The sequence below is a fragment of the Sorex araneus genome, chromosome 2 (genome assembly GCF_027595985.1).
Source record: "Sorex araneus isolate mSorAra2 chromosome 2, mSorAra2.pri, whole genome shotgun sequence".
NCBI classification, from domain to species: Eukaryota; Metazoa; Chordata; class Mammalia; order Eulipotyphla; family Soricidae; genus Sorex; species Sorex araneus.
In genome coordinates, this window is record NC_073303.1 from 329,648,358 (window position 1) to 329,669,762 (window position 21,405).

Below are 21,405 nucleotides of genomic sequence, written 5' to 3' on the forward strand. Positions count from 1 at the left end.
GATCTGCTACTTGCTTGTCAACTAGACCCTTTATACTTTTTTAGCCACCGAGGTGAGTATGAAGAAGCAGAACAGTGAGACTATTCCTGCCTGATTGCCTCCATTTTCATCTCCTCAAGGCAAAGGTCTTGGTGCAGAAGAGGGAACAGGGAATGAGTTTTGAGTAAGTCAGGAAGTGAGGGTCAGTGAGGAAAACTAAGAAGCCCGTCTCAAAGGGCTCATGAACAGCAATGATATCAGCTGGCAAGCAGACCACTGTGTGGGGCACTAACCCAAGGTTAAACTGTCTTGCATGGAGTGTGGCAGGGGCAGGTTTTCTTTGGCAGGTCTGAAGATGGGTCTTGCTTTACAGGAAGGTTTGAGATGAGGATTTGCAGTCAGTGTATTTTCAACATGGGTTTCGGGATGAGTGGGTGAGGCATCTGGCAGTGGTTCGGACCTGCCTCCCAAGGGAATCTCTGTTATGAGGAGTCACTTGGCATCTGTCCCAGCTCTGATTGGTTGGGGATAATCTATACAGTCATGAAGGCCCAGAGCCCTGAATAATGGCCACAGCTTCCTCATACACACGGATCAAAGTATTCCTTATACATTATTCACCCACTGGCCCTGTGGACATCTGCCTGAGTCAAAATCACCAAAAAAAGAGTACTTGCCATCAATCCATACTGCTGGGGGAAAAGTTGAGCATCAAGATTAACACAAGAAATAATTCCCTCTTTTGAACCAGACCAACTTTCCCTTTTCTAAATAAATATCTACGAACTAAAGATTGTTAGCATGAGGGGCTAGAGCGATAGTACAGTGGGTAGGGCATTTGCCTTGCACACGGCCGACCTGGGTTCGATTCCCAGCATCCCATATGTCCCCCAAGCACCACCAGGAGTGATTCCTGAGTGCAGAGCCAGGAGTCATCCCTGAGCATCGCTGGGTGTGACCCAAAAAGCCAAAAAAAAAAAAAGTTAGCCTGAGCTAGGAATTGTGATTTCCACAATATTCACACGGTATTTCATAAAACAATCAGAAATCCTATAAGGATCATACTTTTAAGGTGCCAGCGTGATAATACATTGGGAAGAGCATTCTCCTTGCACAGAGTTGACCAGACTTCAATCTCCAGCATCCCATATAGTCCCCCGAGCACTGCCAGGAGTGATCCCTGAGCATAACCAGGTATGACCCACTCCTCACCCCCTCCCAAATTTACTATAGTTAAGGGAATGTGTTTACAGTGGTGTTAACATTATGTCAGAGCTGATGATTCCTGACTCAATGCCAATTTCTTTCTCATATATCACAGACAGAAAGTTTGACAGGAAGACAAGCCTAGTAAGTGAAGTATCACGTAGGCCAGCATTTCTCAGCTGTCGCTCAGATGGTTTCCTGGAAATTCCTGAGGTATCCCAAGGAATGCCTCAGGTGAAAACTCACAGAAAGGGGGCAGGGCACAGCATATGACTAGTGTGACCAACTAGCACAGGGAGCAGGGGAAGGAAGCAAGGTCGGAGGAGCCATGGTCAAACAAAGGTAAGAAGTGCTGGAGTTTGGGCAGAGAGCCTTTCACCCGCACGACACTGGCGGAAGCTTTGACCCTTCTGGATGGCCAGGCATCCTCCTTTGCTTAGATGGCCTAGAGTTATAAGGCTTACACCCCAATAAACCCATGCAAGTTGAAAATATTTTAAATTGAAATCATATATACATATTTTCCCCCTTTCAGTACTTTTTCTCTTTCCTTTTGTCTTCTGTTTGTTTTTTGGAGCACACCCAGAGGGCCTAGGGGATGGTATGAAGTGCTGGGGATCAAACTGCTGTTGGCAGTGCGCTCGCAAGTTCCATAACCGCTGTACTATTTTGTCAGCCCTTCCCTTTCCTTGTTGCTGCTGTTGTTGAGAGGCCTGGTAGTCACACATGCTTGGTAGTAGCATTCACACACTCAGTGGCAGTGCCCACTGAGGATCAAGTCTTGGTTGTGGTGCTCTCTGCATGTACACGGCTTCCTGTGCTTCCCAGGGGCCTCTGGAGGTACTCATATATGTGCTCGCTCTAGGGAGAATGGGTTGCCCTCCTAGCTATAGTGCTCATACATGTTAGTCCCTGGGGATGCACAGCTTGTTGGTGGTTCTCACCCATACCTGGTTGATGACTCACTTGGCCATGGAGCCAGACTAAGGGTAGAACCAGTGGTTGAACTCATGGCCTCATGCTCACAAGGCAGGCACTTTTGTCCTGAGGTACTGGAAAGTAGGTTTAATATTGCCAACTTTCTCATGCCCTAACCTAATTTAACCTATACTACCTAACACATAGGCCCTTAAGGCACTGTCTTAACCTCTAGTATGGAGAAATCACCTAACACAGTTTCTTCCCTAAAGGAGTATTGACTGTCTCAGAAGCAGTAGACCCAGGTGGGTGATTTGTATTCAGGAACGGATGAGAACATGCAAAATATGGTATCCAAAAATACTTACAACAGAGTAGAGGGACTGTCCTCTCCCCTGGCATCCATGTGGCTAACTGAGAAGAGCAGCTACATGCCACTCTACAGCACCACAGGAAGAACGTCAAAACTCAAAGTAGCATCAAAACTCAAAGTAGTGGCTGGATAGATAGAATAGATAGAATAGATATTCTATTAGAATAGATAGAATAGTAAGGTACTTGCCTTGCTTACAGCTGACCCAGATTTGATCCCAGTACGACATATGATCTGAAAACTGCCAGGAGTGATCCCTGAGCACAGAGCCAGCAGTAAGCCCTGAGCACTGTCGTTGTGTGTTCAATACCAAGTAAATAAGCAAACATATCTCAAAATCACTCTTTTCCAATTAGAACCATAGAGAGTGCAGAAGAGAAGAAAAAGGTTCCTGCTAAATCTAAGGCAGCAACCCAAGAGAAAAGAAAAAGAAGATTCCTGGTGTTCTGGAAGCCCTGAATAAGAAAAAAAAATCTCACAAAGCTAAAGATTAAGCATCTGAGAAAAAAATTTTGCCCAAAGATGCTTTGAAAGGCAATGAGGGAGCTGATCTATGAAAAAGCTAAGCAAGGAATATAGGCAGATGTGCAGTACAGAGATTCAAATGGCTTTTGTTATTATACTAATGGGATGAGCCCCAAGGCCCTAAACATGCTGCAGCTTCTCCACCTACACTAGATCTTCAGTGGCTCAACAAGGCTTCAGTTAACATGCCGAGGATTGTGGAATCCTATATTGCATGGGTACCCAAATCTGAAATCAGTAAATGAAATGATCTATAAGTATGGTTATGGCCAAATCCACAAGAAGCAAATTACCTTAACAGATGCTGCACTGATTGCTCAGACTCTTGATAAACATTGCATCGACTGACTCATGAGATCCGGCTGTTGGGAAAAATGCTTCAAAGAGGCAAGTAACTTCCTCTGGTCCTTCAAATTATTTCCCCTTCTAAAGTGGACTGGAGAAAAAGACTACCCATTTTGTAGAAGATGGAAATGCTGGCAACATCAACCAACTTATTAGAAGGATGAACTAAGATATATACATGGTTTTGTAATCTGGTCAAAAGACAAGATTAAAAAATATTAAAAAATATTACTATCTTGTTCACAAGTGAACATCTGCTTCTAAATTAAAGAGGAAAAATAAAACCCTCAAAGTACTCTTCCTGCAGAATGCATCTCGCTTTTACACCACCTCATGGTAAGTCAGGCAGGGCCCCTCAGTATTGATATGAAACATTTCAGGGAAGCCATGCTAAGAAATCAGACTGATGGAAGCTAAGGAGACAGCGTCAGTGCTACAACACATACCTGGTGGATATGAGGTGAGCTATGCCCACCCTGCATAGCCCCCCAATTGCCACCAGCCACGGGCCTGGTAGCCCCAAGGACTACACCTCTAGGCCTAAACCTTGAACTGCCTGTCAGGGCCAGATCGTCACTGGAAAGGGCATCTCTGAGAGAAAAGAAATGTGTGCCTTCATTTCTGTTTCTGTTTCTGAGGCCTGCACTGGGCTATTTCAGAATTAGTAGTCAGATAACCAGGGTCTGCCTCATCAGTCCTAGAGATGCGGCTCCTCTTTGAGAGTGAGAGAATTTGTAGATTTATTACACCTCAGGATGTGAAACGCTGACTTTGAGTCAGCAGAAAGTCAGGCATTTCCCCCAAGGAAACTGTCTGTTGTTTAACCCTGCAATGTACAAAACTCCACTGAGCTTTGTTATAAATTCATCATTGGGGTGAATGGAAGTTGTTTTCTCTGTAGCTCTGCGCCTTTTACAACCTTGTCTTGTCCCCAAATAAAATCCATACTCATGAGAGTCAGTGGGAAGATGAGAGAAAGGTGATGCCCTTTTCTAAGTTGAATTTTTGCTTTGTTTTGGATTTGGGGGAGATACACCCAGCAGTGCTCAGGGATCACTCCTGGTCAGTCTCCAGGGACCCTATATGGTGATAAAGATTTGAACCAGGATTGGCCACATGCAAGACAAGTGCCTTAACCCCTGTACTATCTCTCTAATCCTAAATGGGGCTTATTTACTACAGCTTGGTGATTTAAAATCAGTTTTCTGTAAAAAGGCCTCTCCACATTCAAAATAGTCCTTCTCAGTTTCTCGTTCTGAGGATAATATTGAAAAGAAAATCCAAAGCTGGAATCTTACACCCACCCTCACTATTAGCCGACCCCTGGTTCCTCCATGGTACAACTTCCTCGTGCCATGGTCACTGCCACAGGTGCCCTCTGCTCTTCCATCCTGCTGGGGTGTAGGGCGGGGCTTGGTGACCTTCATCTGATTGCACCATTCAACTGCTGCTGCTGCTCCCCTGCTGTCCCAGGTGCTAGCTTCAAAGTGTTGGTAGCACTGTAGCACTGTCATCCTGTTGTTCATCAATTTGCTCGAGAAGGCACCAGTAATGTCTCCATTGTGATACTTGTTGTTACTGTTTTTAGCATAACGAATACATCACAGGTAGTTTGCCAGGCTTTGCCATGCGGGTGGGATACTCTCAGTAGCTTGCCAGGCTCTCCGAGAGGGACAGAGGAATCGAACCCGGGTCGGCCCTATCCAAGGCAAATGCCCTACCCATTGTACTGTCGCTCCAGTGCAAAACTGTTGGTAAAGAAGTAAGTCTGTAACAGTACTCCCACGGTGATTCACTAATAAAAAAAAAAATTAAATCTATTTTCTTAGTAATTTTCAAGTATGTACTATAGAATCATCAAAAATAAATAGAGATGAAAGACACTTGTCTAACTGGTAAGCAGGCATATTAAAAATAATGTGTCCATTGCCACCAGTTGTCAGGAAAAAAAAAAGAAAGGAAATCACTGTGGAGTTCTTGCCCAATTCAATCAGCTTAATTAATGGCTGAATAAATAGCAGTATTTCTACATTTTTTTAAAAAAGAAGAGGGCTGGAGCGATAGTACAGCGGGTAGGGCATTTGCCTTGCACGTGGCCGACCCAGGTTCGATTCCCAGCATCCCATATGGTCCCCTGAGCACCACCAGGGGTAATTCCTGAGTGCAGAGCCAGGAGTAACCCCTGTGCATCGCCGGGTGTGACCCAAAAAGCAAAAAAAAAGAAGAAGAAGAAGAAGAAAGGAAATCACTCAGGTGACTTTATTTGGCTATACCAGGCCCAATTTCCTATGAAGGTGAGAGAAAAGTTCTCCACTAAACAAGTGACAGGCAGTATGGAACCATGGGGAAGGCACTGCATAGTTTGAGCCCAGTTTTCTCCAATAAAGTGACATCTACCTTACCTCACGTGGTCTGTGAGGACATAATTCAATTTAAGGAAGCAAGCTATTTATTTATTTATTTTGCAGAACACAAATAGTGATGGCCTTCCAAAAGATCCTCTTCCTGGCTTTGCTTAGTGAACTAAACCAAGTCTGTCCCCCTCACTGTAAACCTCAATAAGGACCAATTTGGGGATGAGAATTTTCTAGGATAAGAGGGATCTAAATAAAGACGGAATTGAACTCAGCAGTTTGGGGACTACTTTGTACTTCTGAGAGAGAGAGAGAGTAACAGAAGATCTGGGGAAGAAGGAAAAGGAAGAGCGAGAACTAAGTACTTCAGTATCAACACGTGTAGAAGCTGCATAAAGAGATTAGCCAGACTGTATCAAGAGTGACATAGACAAGCAAGACCTGTTATGTGTATGATTAAATATTATGCAAACCGATGATATAAATAACACGCTTGAAGAAAAACAGCAGAGGTAGATGTGGAGATTGTAAATGATGGAGTAAATGTGCCTGAAGGGAGATGGGTAGTAAAACTATGAACTGAATTCAGGTTGGACAATTGGGGATGAGTTATAGTGAGCGAGAGTGAAGGTAATCAGTTCCACAGAACCTCAGGAGCACATCGTCAAGGCTCAATGGAGCCTTCCACCTCTTTATTCTGACTTTCAGGAATTTACCTGTGCTGGTTGGGTAGCATTTAACATTCTTGTTTGTGCTCTAGAAGACCCTGAGCTTGTCACCATTCTGGGACCAAAGAAGCAATTTCCATGTGCTCAGGGTTAGGACTGGAATGGCCACCCCTAATCCAGGCTGTCCTCTGGAGAGGGAAATGGGGCAGGAAGAGGGAGCCTCTGGAGAACTTCATTTCATTGGTGAGTGGTAGGAGGGGAAGAAAGAAAAAATTCAGAAGAAGGAGATTTGAAAAAAGAAATAAAATTTGAGTTGGGGGGAGACATACATAGTGGCTTGCTATATTTAGTTCACTATACTTTCAAATATTTGGGTAACACCCGGTGATGTACAGGGGTTCCTCCTGGCTCTACACTCAGGAATCACCCCTGGTAGTGCTCAGGGGACCATATGGGATGCTGGGAATTAAACCTGGGTCGGCCGCATGCAAGGCGAACGCCCTACCCGCTGTGCTATTGCTCCAGCCCCCCTTTCAAATATTTTTGTTTTCCAATTTTCTTATAGTCGTATTTTCAAATGATGCTTATTAAAATGAATGGTTTAATAGCCAACTTTAATATTGCAACTGAAATCACCAAAACCATGTTTTGCACTTGTCAACTGTCGTGTTTCTTAAAAGTTACAGAGTACATCATGTTCTCTAGTCACCATTACCATGTTTTCCTTTAAATTGTTCAATCATGCTTAGTCATCCCTGTCCCAATACAAGTAATCTAGAAAATCCTACATACTTAAATGTACATCTCTGTGGTATTTTTATATATATGAAAGGCATATACCACTGAGCTACCTTCAAGTCCTTGTGTTAGTATGCACTGTAGCACTGTCATCCCATTGTTCATCGATTTACTCAAGCGGGAACTAATAACGCCTCCACTGTGAAACTTGTTACTGTTTTTGGCATATCAAATACGCCATGGGTAGCTTGCCAGGCTCTGCCATGTGCGCGGGATACTCTCGGTAGCTTGCCTGGCTCTCCAAGAGGGATGGAGGAATCGAACCTGGGCCGGTCACATGCAAGGCAAACACCCTGATATCAATTTCCTCCACCATCCCTCACTGAAATATAATCCATATGGATAAGACTTTGTCTCCCTCACCCACATGTCATAATCATCCAGCATAGCATCTTGCACAGAATATGCCCTTAATAGATATTTGTTGAATTAATGAATTCCCGAAACCTGCGTGGACTGTCCATATTCCATGATAAGGTAAAGTCAAGGTTCTCCTTGCCCACCAGCTCTTGTGTAGATTCCTATATTCTCTCGGACTTCTCTAGCTGTTTTGGTCTTGGCTAGGCCACTATACACTCAGAAAAACCCCAATCATAGTGGTAGCCTCTGTATTTCACCTACTACTGCTGCTCCCTTATTCTTTTTTTTCCTGGCATACTTAGAAGAAGTAGTTTTCTGCCCTTCCTGCTGAAGGCTGGTATGAAATATTTTAGAACCATTTCAAAATGATATTATATGCTTCTTTGACTACTTTCAGCCTTTTTCATCTTACTTTTTACTTCCATTGGTGTTGACCACTTCCTGTTTGTTTTTACTTTTAGTTCAAAACTGATGTAACAAATATAAAAATTTCCTTTCAGAGGAAGTTACCTCCACACTAAAAATACTGGGAAAGCAAAACAAAGCAAACTCCATTAGAGCTTCTTAAAACAAAACAAAACCAAGAGAGTAGTATTTCTCCAGAAAATAAATTCAGGAGGGCAGGGACATCAGGGGTTACCTTTTGCTTTGTCCTAGGTCTTTTCTTTGCTTGTCCTAAGTTGGTTTCGCTCTAGGCCTAAATCATCCTCTCCCAACCTGAGTCCAGAAAAGTCTACCCTCTGGACACAAGAAATGCAGGGAATCCGGGGGCCGGAGCAATAGCACAGCGGGTAGGGCGTTTGCCTTGCATGCAGCCGACCCAGGTTCAATGCCCGGCATCCCATATGGTTCCCCCAGGCACTGCCAGGAGTGATTCCTGAGTGCACAGCCAGAAGTGGCCCTTGAGCATCGCTGGGTGTGACCCAAAAAAAAAAAAAAAAGAAAGAAATGCAAGGAATCCTGGAGACAGTAGGGAATTCCCACTCAAGAAACAGAATGGCTGGGCTAGAGATAGTACAGCAGGTTAGGCGCCTGCCTTCCATATGGCCACCCTTGGTTCTACCCCTAGTATTGTTTGCAATTCCCCCCAAACCTCCCTAGGAAGTGTTCCTGGATACAAAGCTAGGAATAAGTCCTGAGCACTGCTGGGTGTGGCCCAAAACCTAACTATGATGGTAAAAAAATGAAAAGCAGGGGCTTCGAGTGCAGCCCCAATATTTGTATTTTAGAGCTAGGGCAGCCCCGTTGAGTAGAGAGAGACGGCCCAGCCTTGTTTCCAGAGGCCTGAGTTAGCCCTACCTGCCTGAACTGTTTGAAGTAGAGCTTTCTCCTCATTTGAGAATCATAGTCTTGGGATGACATAGTTTAAGTGGTTGAGCACAAACCTGGCATCTGTAAGTCCTGAGTGTCCCTGTATAATATGACCCAGCCACCCCCGGAGCACTGGATGTAGCCCTGGTGACTCCAAGGTTCTGGCTAGACCAGGTTCGATCCGTGGCACCCTCTATGGTCCACAGAGTCATGCCAGGAGTGATCCCTGAGAGCAGAGAGCAAAGCAAGCAGTGAGCCCTGAGCATTGCTGGATGTGACCTCCCCTCAAGGAAAAAAAAACAAAAACCACCTTGCATTTGGGGCCAGAGAGATGAGAGATAGTACAGCAGGGAAGGCACTTGCCTTGCATGCAAGCAACTGATGTTCCATCCCTAGCGCTGCCCGAGCCCTGTCCCACCAGGAGTGATCTCTGAGCACAGACTAGAAGTAAGCCCTGAGCATGTGGGGTGTGCCCCCTCATCCCCGCCGCCAAAAAAAAAAAAAAAACCCTTTGGAATGAGTGCCAGATGGTTGTCAGGGGACCCCTTCTTATGGCTGGAAGCCCAATTGTTGTGGCCCCCGCCCCCCCCCCACGCTGTTTGGTGTGACTAGTCTAGAGCATTATTCCTAAATACTCTGGTGTGTGATGAACACAGCGACATTTCTGTGGTACCTTGACTGAACTGTTATTGAACTTGGCGGTTCTCAACAGAGAAGCAGATTCCTAGAAAACCTGGAGCCTGGGGAGGGATGAAGAAAAGAGAGGCAAGAAGAGAGGGGGGGGGAGGAGAGGCAAAGGTGCGGGAGTGGGGGGGAGCGGGGGAAGACCTGGAGCCAAAATGAAGCTGCTTCTCCTCACACACAGTGGGGAGTGAGGTCAAGCAAGGAACACCTAATTGCGACCTGAGTCTCAGGCTCCATACAATCGGCAAAGGGCGCCTGCGAAAACTTCGCTTCCACCCGGACACGTCCGTGCCTCCCCCGAGGGCTTCCAAACGGGGCCGTCTGCAGAGTTTCCTTCGGGTTTCTCGGGGACGGGAAGCGCGGTGCCGTCCCCCTTCCTTCCGGACCGGGGGCGTGCTGAGAACTGCCGGGTGGCGGGGCCCAAAGCGCCTTGGGGACAGTGCCGACCCGAGGACGGCTCTGTGCCGCGCTGCCCCGTCGCAGCACGCCCAGCCCGAGAAAGGTTCGCCCCAATTCCTCTGCTCCACGGGCAAGAAGCGGCCTGCAGAGGGGCAGGATTTTCAGGACCGTGCATAGGGAATTAAACCTACACGAACAATCAGATCGGTCTTTGGAGAGAAAAGGCTGGAATGGTGCTGGCGTTCCCTAGGCAACAGGCTGCAAATGTTCACTCCTTAGAAAGTCTTTCAACTGGCCACGGCTCATTCCCGACAGCACCAGTGGCTGAGCTGCAGACACATAATGAAGGCTATGGATGGGACACGGTGAGTGCCAAGAGGTTCCTCCCCACCCCCTGTTAGGCTTGCTTTGTGTCTGCGTTTGGACTTGGATTTGAACAAGTTAGCCAGCCTTGACTGCTAACACAAACCCATCCCTTAACTATAATAGTAAACACTTGAAATTCTTCTTTGCAGCAGAAAGAAAACAAAATACCCATTTGCCTCCTGGTGACAACCAGTTCTGTGGTGGAAAGCTCCGTTAATTCCTGAGAACTATGTGACTCTGTGTGTGTGTGTGTGTGTGTGTGTGTGTGTGTGTGTGTGTGTGTGTGTGTGTTGTTTTCCTAACTATTATAGCCTAACTTCCTCTTTGCTTTTCCAGACTACATTTCACTGATGAAGCATAATGTGTAAACTTCTTGTATGTTTGCTCTTTTCAGTTCTAGGGAAAATTCGAACTGCTGTGGGCAGTGCCCAACTTCTCATGGCCCAGAAATTCTACCAGTTTAGAGAACTGTGTGAAGAAAACCTGGTAGGTAACATTCCCCATCACTGTCCTCTCTCTGCCTTGCGCCATTGACCACTTGCAGTGAAGCTGGTTTTTAATCATACCAAGGCCCAAAAGACTCTCACCTGGACTGAATTTTTCTGATGAATCTTATTTCCAGCTTTCCTTAAAATTAAAAGTATTTGATACTTACATAGTCTTAAAAAGAAGAGATCCGGTCAAGCTAAAACTCCATATCCTGCTTTTTTTGTAACTTGTAAAATTTTCCATTTTCCTGACTTGCATGCACATGGCGTCTATGGTTTTGATATTCCCCACCAGAGTTATTCTCTGTTTTCATAAAAAGGACCAAAGGGATGGAGTGGGGGTTGGTCATCACCAAGAATATCTATATTTAATCTTTCTGAGATAAAGGAATATTTTATTCTCCTTGGACATACAAAAACAAGCTACAGGGGGAAAGAAGGAAAAAAGAAAAGAAAGAAAAACACCACTACCCCAACCATATTTTTTAAATTGCAAAATAAAAAGTCAAGTGCTTCCTCACATATGCTTTAAAAACAAACGAACTGCTTAGAAGCATATGACGCAAACTCTCATAATTAGTGCATTTAATGGGTTTGTGATGTGGAGGAATGGGAGGGAAGAGGGCCTTGGAATATGAATTGAAAGACTCTGATACTGGTGGTGGGTTTGGAGTTGGAACACTGTATGCCTGAAACTTTTATTATTAACAGTATTATATTTCATGGAATGTAAACTAAGACTGAAAAAAAAACCCCAAATGATCAAAAAGTTAATCTTCCCAAAAGTGTCACTCCATAAGAGTAGTGTATTGCACAAGTCATATCTAAATAAATAAATGGAAGAGTAAATGATTTATCTTCTGAAGAGCAAACCATGGTTATTTGCAATCAAAATGATCCAATTTAGGATTTTAGAGGGAGAGAGTTGTTTGTTTTGTTTTGGGACCATACCCCGTGATGCTCTGGGGTTCTCCTGGCTCTGTGCTCAGGATTTATTCCTGGTGGTGCTCAAGGGACCATATGGGATGCTGGGTTTCGAGCCCTGGTAAGCCATGTGAAAAGCAAATGCCCTACCTGCTGTACCATCTCTCCAGCCTAGTTTTTTATTTGTTTGTAAGTCTCCCAAGCAGAGCTCAGAAAGCCCAAACCCCTCTCTGTGGTTCTCTGGCTAGTTGCAATATGGGGGCCTGAGGACGAAGTACTGCACAGACCCTGAGGTGCTCCAGAGCCATATTCTGTAGTGCTTGGAGTCCATGTGGTGCTAGGGATGTGCTAGGCACGCAAGCCATGTGCCCTACCCACTGTACTTTCTCTCTGGCTTCATGATTTAATTTTATTTATTTTGGCTTTGGGACCACAAAGGCAGTGTTCAGAGTTTACTCCCGGCTCTGTACTAGGGATCACTCTTTGGAGGGGCTCTCGAGACTGTATATGTGCCAGAGATAGAACCCTAGCAAGTGTAGTATTGCTCCAGCCCCGACCCCACAATTTTAGACATTTAATATGCACAAATATAGACTAAACATGATTTCTCTAGACAGATGTCAACCAAGAGACAATATAAAGCCTGACAAGCTTGGTGCCTCCCCTGCTTGGTCACCAGGCTTTTTGAAAACGACAGGGCAGTTCTCCCTTCCCACCTCCTTCTCCCATATTTACAGTTTGCCAGATCTTTCCCTTAGAAAAAAATTTCCTGATGCTTTTCTACCTTTCCCCAAATTCTATTCTAGATATCTGACTTTATATTGGTAGGTGTATTGATAAGTGAATAAAACAGTATTTTATTGAGCTTCACTACATGCCACGTATAGAATTGCTGCTAATTTGTAAGTCTGTCAAAGTGCCACAAATCTCACTTGGCATAATTTTTTATTCTTTAACCTGAGGGGCTATCTATCCAATCCTGGGTGGATTTACCACATTACCAGGGTGGACATCTTAGGGCCCATACCACCTGGGGTAGCTGGTGGGGGAAGCACATTACAAGGTTTATTATTATTATTAGTGAATCACCGTAAGGGTACAGTTACAGATTTACATGTTTTCATGCTTGTGTTTCAGTCATACAATGCTCAAGTACCCATCCCTCCACCAGTGTCCATTCTCCACCACCACCAATGATCCCAGTATCCCTCCCACCCCCCACTTTATTCCTCCCCACCCTACCCTGCCTCCGTGGCAGGGCATTCCCTTTTGTTCTCTCTTTCCTTTTGGGTGTTGTGGTTTGCAATAGAGGTATTGAGTGGTCATTGTGTTCAATCTATAGTCTACTTTCAGCATGCATCTCCCATCCTGAGTGGGTCCTCCTACCACACTTTACTTGGTGTTCCCTTCTCTATCTAAGCTGCCTTTTCCCCCAGCATGTGAACCAGTCTCACATGCAAGATTTTTGTTGGTTTTGTATTTTGTTTGTTTTTCTGCTTTTGGACCACACCCAGCAATGCTCAGGGGTCACTCCTGGCTCCACACTCAGGAAATATTCCTGTCAGGCCCAGGGGACCATACGGCATGCCGGGGACCAAACCCTGGTCAGCCATGTGCAAGGCAAATGCCCTCTCCACTGCACCATCTCTCCAGCCCCTCACATTTCATATTCCTTAAACTGGTGAACAGATACAAGTAGTATCTGCAACAGGGCCAACAGCACGCCTTTTCAAAGAATTGTACAGCAAACAGGATGTGGAACAGAATACAAGATTCTACACAGATTCTACAGATGAAATGACAGACAAAATGTCATGAATGTTGTTCAGACTTCTAGGAACAGTTAGCCTTGTTGTAGCCTATTTTGATATTTTCTAGGACCTGATGCTTGCCCACTCAGGGAAATTAGATGACAAAATGTGAGAAGCATGTGAGAGCCAGGCCGAAGCAGAACTACAGCAAGGTAGAAGGCTGGTCAAGCCATCCCTCGAAGGGAGGTCAGGAGCCCACTTTGGTCTAGACACCTGGAACTTTTACCATTTTGACCTAGTTATGCTTATAATCAAAGCTGTCTTACAGAGCTCAAAATGGCATTTTCTCATGATGCTCTTAACCATAAGGAAAAGTAGACATAAGAAGGCTTTTAAAATTTTTTAATTTCCTAAAGTCATATGGTGAGAGACAAATCAAAATTCAAATCCCAGGCCTGGAGAGATTGTAAGGGTTTAAGGTGCTTGAATTGATGCATCTGATTCCTAACTGACTCATGATCCTGTGAGCATAGAGCCAGGAGAAGCCCCCGAGTAGCACTAGGTATGGCCCCACCTAGCTCCCCCCTGCATCTGTTTGAACTCAGTCTCTCTTGACTGCACACCACCTGCACCCACTCCAGCCTCCTCACCCCAGGATTAGAATCCCAGACTTTACACTCTAGGAGAGACCTGAGTCAGCTCCAACAGCAGGAAGTGCTGTCACAGGTCACCCGGTGGTGGCACTGTCTGGGTCTACAAGCTGCAAAGAAGTGACATTGAGATTGGTCACAGCCTGACTCACCTCTTCTTTCTTGAATTTTTAAGCCAAAGAAAAGAAAAATAATTATAGTTCTTTTGATTTGAAAACACTTGTACATTATCCCAAACTAGATTATCAGGCATAGAATGAGTAAGGATTGCTTTTTCAATAAAAACTAAACCAAGAAACCCAGTCCTCCTCATCTCTACACACTTCCACCACCTCTGCCCTCCATGTGGATGTTTCAAAGCAACATGCCACTCCTTATACAAGGAATGTCACATGACTTAGAGGTCTGAAGATGGCTGAGAGACTAAGTTCTCTTTCAGTCTCTCCATCTGTCTGTCTGTCTGTCTCTCTCTCTCTGTCTTGTTCTCTCTGGCTCTTTCTTTCTCTCTCCCCACTCTGTCTCTCTTTCACTGCTTCCCCATCTGGTCCCAAAATCTATCCACATCATTTGGAGTGTGGGAGCAAGGAGATTTCTGGTGAGGAGGGAACAAATTGTCCATGATATAGAGCTTAACAAACTCTTTGACTCATTGGGCTCATGTACTGGAATACTGAAACAACTTAACTAGCTAGTAGTACTTGTGATCATTCCTGGTATCACTTGAAATATTTGAAAAGATCACTTTGGCCCTGTGCTCATTGTCATGGATTGCCTCTAAAGCATTGATATTTTCCTTTCTCTCATACAGAATCCCAATGCTCATCCGAGGCCCACCTCCCAGGATTTGGCGGGGTTCTGGGACATGCTGCAGTTGTCCATAGAAAATATTAGTATGAAATTTGATGAACTTCATCAATTAAAGGCCAATAATTGGAAACAGATGGATCCTCTTGACAAGAAGGTAGAACAATGTAGATTTTGTATGGTTCATTTAAAAACCTGCACAAATACCGGACAGTCTAAATAGGCTTCGAATTCAGTATTGCTGTTTACAACGTGAAATGGAGCTGATATCATATTAATTTCATTGTAATGATGATGTTTACATAGTAATCATCTGGGAAATTATATGTACATGTTTCAGGCATATTTCTAAAGAAAAACCTGTCTTTGTGAATTGGAAAATGGGAATGTGGCTTTTTTTGTTAATTAAACTTTAAGTTAAACCATTTAGTCACTGGAAGGAACTGCCTCCATTTTGCTTTTTAAATTAAAATAAATGACATCTTCAGCACATGATTACATAGAGCAAGAGTTCAACTTCCTGACACCCATAGGTTGTGTTTCTGAGAAAAATAGGAAGCCCTGAAAACCAATCAACTTTGATCATTTCAGAAATATAGTAATAAACCACTGTTGTTCAAGTCTAGAAATACACACCATGAAATTTCATAGTAATCATAAATGTTGGGTTTGTTTTAAAATTTACTTTGGGTTAATTTACCTTGGGGGATATTGCTCACTGGGTTCCTTGTGCAGCAGTTTAGAAATAAAGACTCAATTTCTTTTACTTTAACTAATAAACTGGAATTTTCATATTTGATGATGGGGTTCCACCAGGCTCAAAGAAATGTCAAATGTCCAGTTCCACCTTATGAAGCTGGTCTGCCAAGCATGCATTTAAAAAAAATGTTTACTTTCCTATGGTCTGCAGTTGAATAATTAGAGGAGATTCAACTTCTAAAAAATGGGTAATTATTCCCATAAAGTGTACTGGTGGCCCCGCCTCTTTTCAGTCTCTTTACCTATCAGATCCCTGACAGCAACCCAGTCCATTCTGCTGCTGGCCATGATAATATCAGGGCTCTTGGGGTCAGTGGGCTCCCAGGAGTGATTCAGTCCCAAGTAGGTGAGTAATGGACAAAGGCTAATGTCATTGTTCTTTAACTCCAATTCTGTGGTCATCCACCTGAGTATTTTAGTATTAAGCACCAAAGTACCACTGATGTATGTGTAGTAGACTTCCAATGGGAAGACAAATATTTGCCCTCAGTTTAATTTTCTTTCATGTCTATTTAAAGTTGTCTGCTAAATAAGCTTTTAAGTTGGCCATATTTTAAGAAAACATTTCCGATGTTCATAACTACTGGTGACTTAATTTCTATAGCTGTCCCATCTGATTTCTCATTCATTTTTTAATCATTGTTAAAAGATAAAATATATCCAGAAAGGAAACTGTGACTAAAAATTACCAATATTCATGTTTCTTAAGATATCCTCTGAATTGGCCAACAGGAAGATTTGAAAGTTAAAAAGAGTCATGCTGCTAAGAGTTGATATGGGTAGCCTACTGGAAGCTACATGCAAATCAAATTAGTTCATTGGATATAAGTTTTAACTCACTTTATGCTCAGAGACTTCCATAACTCCATGAACTTGAGGGGAGGAATGAACTAGCCCACTCAGAGTCAGCAAGATACTATTTGCCTCTGTGCTTCCCTTTTGTCCTTTTGAACACACAGATGGCACCTTAAGCAGCCTTTGGGCAACTTTAAAGTCATGAGTTTAGCTAGTCACTTTACCCTGGCATGCAGGAGGAGCTGCTCAGGATGCTGTGATGAGCACAGGTGCTAGAACACAGAATCTCCTTTGGGGAATCTGAAGAACATGTTCACATTTAGCTTGATAAGACGGGGGGGGGGGGGATATATTTTAAATGAAAACAACAGATTCATGTGGACCTTTTTGCAGCCTGGAAACTAGCCATCCTTTTTCTTAAAAAAAAAAATATATATATATATACATAATATATTCGTGGTTTAGATTCCCTTCTTTCCAGTTGCACGTTTGTCCCTCACCTCCACCCCGCCCCAGAAGTTTGGGCTGTGGGCAAAGAAACACCTAAAATTCTTTTTTTTTAAGAATCTGTCGCTGCTAAGTGGGGTGACGTTTTCAGTCCTGTGTTCAGTTTTCGTGGTACAGTGTCTGTTGTCCCTGTGATTTAAGTTGCTTTCTGGACCCCAGGGACCAGGACCCCAGCCAGAGGATTTCGGAGCTGATACCCCACTCCAGCTCTGCGGAGGGAAGTAATCTCAGTGTCCTCGCTTCCCGTGTCCCCGTAGGTTGCTGTGTGTGTTGTGTGTGATGTGCAAAGGGTAGACAACACACTGTGGCTTCAGACAAGCTAAGGGACACGGTCTTACCATCTCTTCTTTTCCGGGCGGGGCAGTGGGGAGGAGAGGGACGAGGAGCGATGCCAGGAGCCGGATTGAGAGTCCGAGGCGGGCTGGGGGTGGGTCAAGGCAGTTTTTCAAACTGAAGTTTGCACTACCGCCTGGTCTCCTTAGACGGGAGGCAGATGCTGTGATGCTGCAGGCGCGGCAGGTCCTCCCCATCTGGCCCGGGAGGACAACCACGCTTAAGAGTGCTGGGAGCCACATCTCTCGGGGGGGGGGGGGCGGACTGGAGGTGGGAGGTGTATTTAAATACCCACTTGTATCTAGTTCTGCGATCCAGCCTTAACGTACCGATTAAGCTTCCCGGTACTTGTTTTTTGTTGCTGTTGGTGGTGGTGGTGTTGTTTCCTTTCCTGCATCTTTTGACTACCCCGCACAATCTTCATTTTTTAAAATAGAGGGTGTGTGTGTGTGCAGATCAGAACTAACCACCCGTAGGTTGTAAATAAATAAATAGGAAAAGTATGTTCTAACCACTGACCTCTCCAGTTTTCCCCAAGCTTGCCCTGAGAAGCTGTGTAATGTCCCTTCTGCTTTGATCAGGAGAGAAGGGCCCCTCCTCCCGTGCCCAAGAAGCCGCCGAAGGGCCCCGCGCCGCTGATCCGGGAGCGCTCGCTGGAGAGCTCGCAGCGCCAGGAGGCCCGCAAGCGCCTGATGGCCGCCAAGCGCGCCGCGTCCGTCCGCCAGAACTCGGCCACCGAGAGCGCCGAGAGCATCGAGATCTACATCCCCGAGGCGCAGACCCGGCTCTGAGCCCCGCCGGGGCCTCCCGCGGGAGCCGCCCCGCCCCGCGCCCGACGCTCGGCCCGTGTCCTCCACCGAGCTTCGCCCCCACGCCACCTGCCCCTGTAGAAACGGCCCCTGTAGGTCACCCAGCATCCTCAGTTCTCCAGCTAGTCCGTTCCTAGAGCTCAGCAATATACAACCGTAGGAGATTGCAGAAATCCAGCATCACAGGGTGATCCTTGGGCGAATCCTCCGTCCTCCTCCCCGAAAGGAACCAGGGCTCCCATCCCTCTAGTCCCCCCTAAGTGGCTGTTACTTTCTACCGCAGAGGGAGCACTTTATTTCCAAGCTCAGAAATCACGCCATCTCACTGGAATCCAAGAGTGACACACCAAGAGAGGGGAAACGAGGGGTGAGGGTGGGGAGGAGGGCGGGGGAGGGGCGATCGTGGCCGTGGAGCGGGGGAAGGGAGACGCGAACCCCTGCAGGTGCGGGAGGGGAGGGCGGGGCACCTGTCCCACTCAGCTGCACAAACTGCCTCACTGTCATTTCTCGTCACTGCTTCAAATGTTTCAATCAGCAGAAGATTGTAAATTCGATCTTTCAGGGAAATTAATCTATTCTGAAAGGCAATAACATGAGGAAAGGCAAGGCAAGGCGAAGGAAGCGCTGATAGTTTAAGAAACTGCATAAAGTGTTTTTTATTTTCCCTCCTGTCCTATTAAGACTATTTAGACCTGAAATGCTTTATCAACTTTTATTGTATTATGTATATTCTACTGTTGTGGTGGTGGGGGGTTCTTTAAAGGGGAAAGTGTTGGTTCTATTAATTTGTTAGTCCATCTGGGGTGGGGGTGGGGACCTACCTAATTACACACATATTAGTACACATCTGCTTGGGAGCGCTTTAAAGGGCAGCCAGGTTGTTTTCAAAGAAAAGATTCGGTTCTCCTGTCATCCTTTAGAAGGCTGTACATCTATTTTAACCTAGTAGTTCATGTTGCAGGCGTGCGGACGTATTTTCTCCTTTATTCTCACTCCAACAGAGTTCTAGCATACCCCAGCATAAGGATTTTGTCCCACGCCAAACAGAGCAAATTCTCGACCCTATAGATAATGCTGCCTCATTCCAAAGAGCTGCAACCATCTTTTGAGGTCTGGGATAGTGAGAAAAGACATTTGACTCTTAAGGTTCAGCAACCATCACAATGGGCAAAGGGCTGATTTCTAAACAGGAAAAGAAACCCAGGCTTTTGGCAATGGCATGATCTATGTTTTTGGTGGTGACGGACAAGCGGTGTGCACTTTGCGTCTGACTGAAGCCAGTGCCCTGACTTGTAGCAGTTCAAACATTTAGAATGTGGTGATCTTGAAGTATCACTGGCATTTCATCCAGCTCCCACATTAAAAGCATTAGAACTCAATATTGAAAAATGAAAGGCTTTTAAAAACATACATCAAATATGCTTGCATCCAAGCAGCTTTTTCTAAAAAAAGAAATACAAAAAACATTCTCATAGCCAGGTGCTAATTTGATTTTATTTCTGAAACTAAGAGACGTGTTGGGCTCTGGCAACAACTATTTTCATGGACATATTCTAAAACCACTAGAGAATTCGCTACCTCTCAGAGCCATTGATGCTTTGAGCTATATTTATAAACAGGGCACAAATGTTTACTGCTGTGATTTATGAGAAAAGGGCTACTAATTTATTTCAAAACAAACCAACCAATTTTTTAACTAGAATGAGCAAAGCCCTTTGTGTGCTTTGTGAATTTGGAGTGTACAAAGATTCTGAGCCTCAAAGTCTGCTGGCTTTAAAAAGAACACCCCTGTTCTTTACTTTGTAGCAGCGATGGAAAGTCACACAAAGTTTGCATTGAGTAAAGCCAACTGCCGCCTTGGGTAGCCCATGGTCACAGTCAATACTGAAAGCGACTTGGAATTAACAGGTTAGCATGAAAGAAGTAGCATCAATCTGAGGATCCATGTTCCCAACTACCGCTCTATGCCCTGAGGTAGAGATAAGATTGGAAGAAATAGATTTTTAATGAAATTCAAGATTGTCCTAGAATATTTTCTTTGGAAATTGGTTTAGCCCAAGATATTTTAAAGAGAGACAAGACCTGTTGATCTTGTCTGTATGAATGGTCTTTATATATTCATAAGCTATTTTTGGTAAGAATTTTAAATCTTTAAGCTAAATGCCTATAGGCATTATGACCTTTGCCTTCCTTAAACAAATTTAAATTGTACAAATACTTTATAAAAATAAAAAATGAATTATTGATGCTAAAATATGACCCCACATAGAGCTGCTTGTCAATCACTCTGACACTGACATCCATCAGCATAACATAACCTTTGTTACATTGTTCTTTTTGATGTGATTTGTAGAAATGTTTTTTAGTTCATAATGGAAAAAAAAGTATGTACCCTGAAAATTACTTATTTTGTTTAACTTTGGTATAAAGGTGTTCGGGCATTTTCTCGGGGAGGGGGTTTACAAAAGAAGTTTGTCTCCCACATCAAGATAATGTTCAAAGAAATTAAGTATTTATTATATTTTTTGCAGATGTTTCCATACAATTCACATAACCTTTTTGTAAAGAGAGATGAAGAAATGGATTAAAGATTTTTAATATTTGAAATGGTAAATAGAACTAATTTATTTGTAATATATTTCTGTTATTTATAGATGTTTCCTTAATGTTTTACTGTGCATTACCACTTTAATTTAAGCCTTACCCTTGTGAATTTACCATTTCTTTTTTTAAAACATGTCTAGATGCATATTTTAAATAAATGGAATGTAAATCACTAGCATATCTGAATTCCCAAGTGTAATTTTTAAAAAATTATTTTGGTTTGAAAAAAAAAGATTCATTTGAAAGCCATCAGATGGAGGGGTGGGGAACATTTTTATGGCTTTATGAATTGGAATTTCATAGGCTTATTTACCAAGATTGTGTGTGGAAAATATTGTAAATAGATGAATGTTTCCCATAATGTAAAAAGAAGAAATTAATAAAATAATTAATGCACTGCTTTCAGGTCTGTGTGTTTTTTATTATGCAGTCCTACTTCTTCCAAAGTGTAATTTGTTTGGGGGGAGGATCTTTAAGCTGTTAACAAGTAGATCACTCTTTCACTCAAAGAGCACACATGTATGTAACCATTAAGGAAATGGGTAGGCCTGTAATCCTGTGTGAAAGATTCAAATACTGCAGAATTAAACAGATCTTTTAGGGCTGGAGAGATAATACAGCAGCTAAGGTGCTTGCCTTATACTTGGCCAACCAGTATCAATCCCGGTGCTGCTTATGATCGCCCAAGCATCACC

At 44.0% G+C, this 21,405-nt stretch overlaps 1 protein-coding gene across 13 annotated transcripts in view; it reads left to right on the forward strand.

The window, feature by feature from the left end:
* DLGAP1 (DLG associated protein 1) overlaps window positions 1-21,115 on the forward strand; it is a 938,748-nt gene extending 917,633 nt beyond the window's left edge. For 12 of the 13 annotated variants that reach the window (XM_055129437.1, XM_004605986.2, XM_055129438.1 and 9 more), the window contains 3 exons: window positions 10,681-10,772; window positions 14,908-15,060; window positions 17,879-21,115. In XM_055129437.1, coding sequence (XP_054985412.1) covers window positions 10,681-10,772; window positions 14,908-15,060; window positions 17,879-18,088 — 455 coding nt within the window. In that variant the 3' untranslated portion in view covers window positions 18,089-21,115. Of the gene's footprint in view, window positions 1-10,680; window positions 10,773-14,907; window positions 15,333-17,878 lie in introns of those variants that run through there. The other variant, XM_055129441.1, reaches the window with a different exon arrangement.
* Window positions 21,116-21,405: the final 290 nt, after the last annotated feature.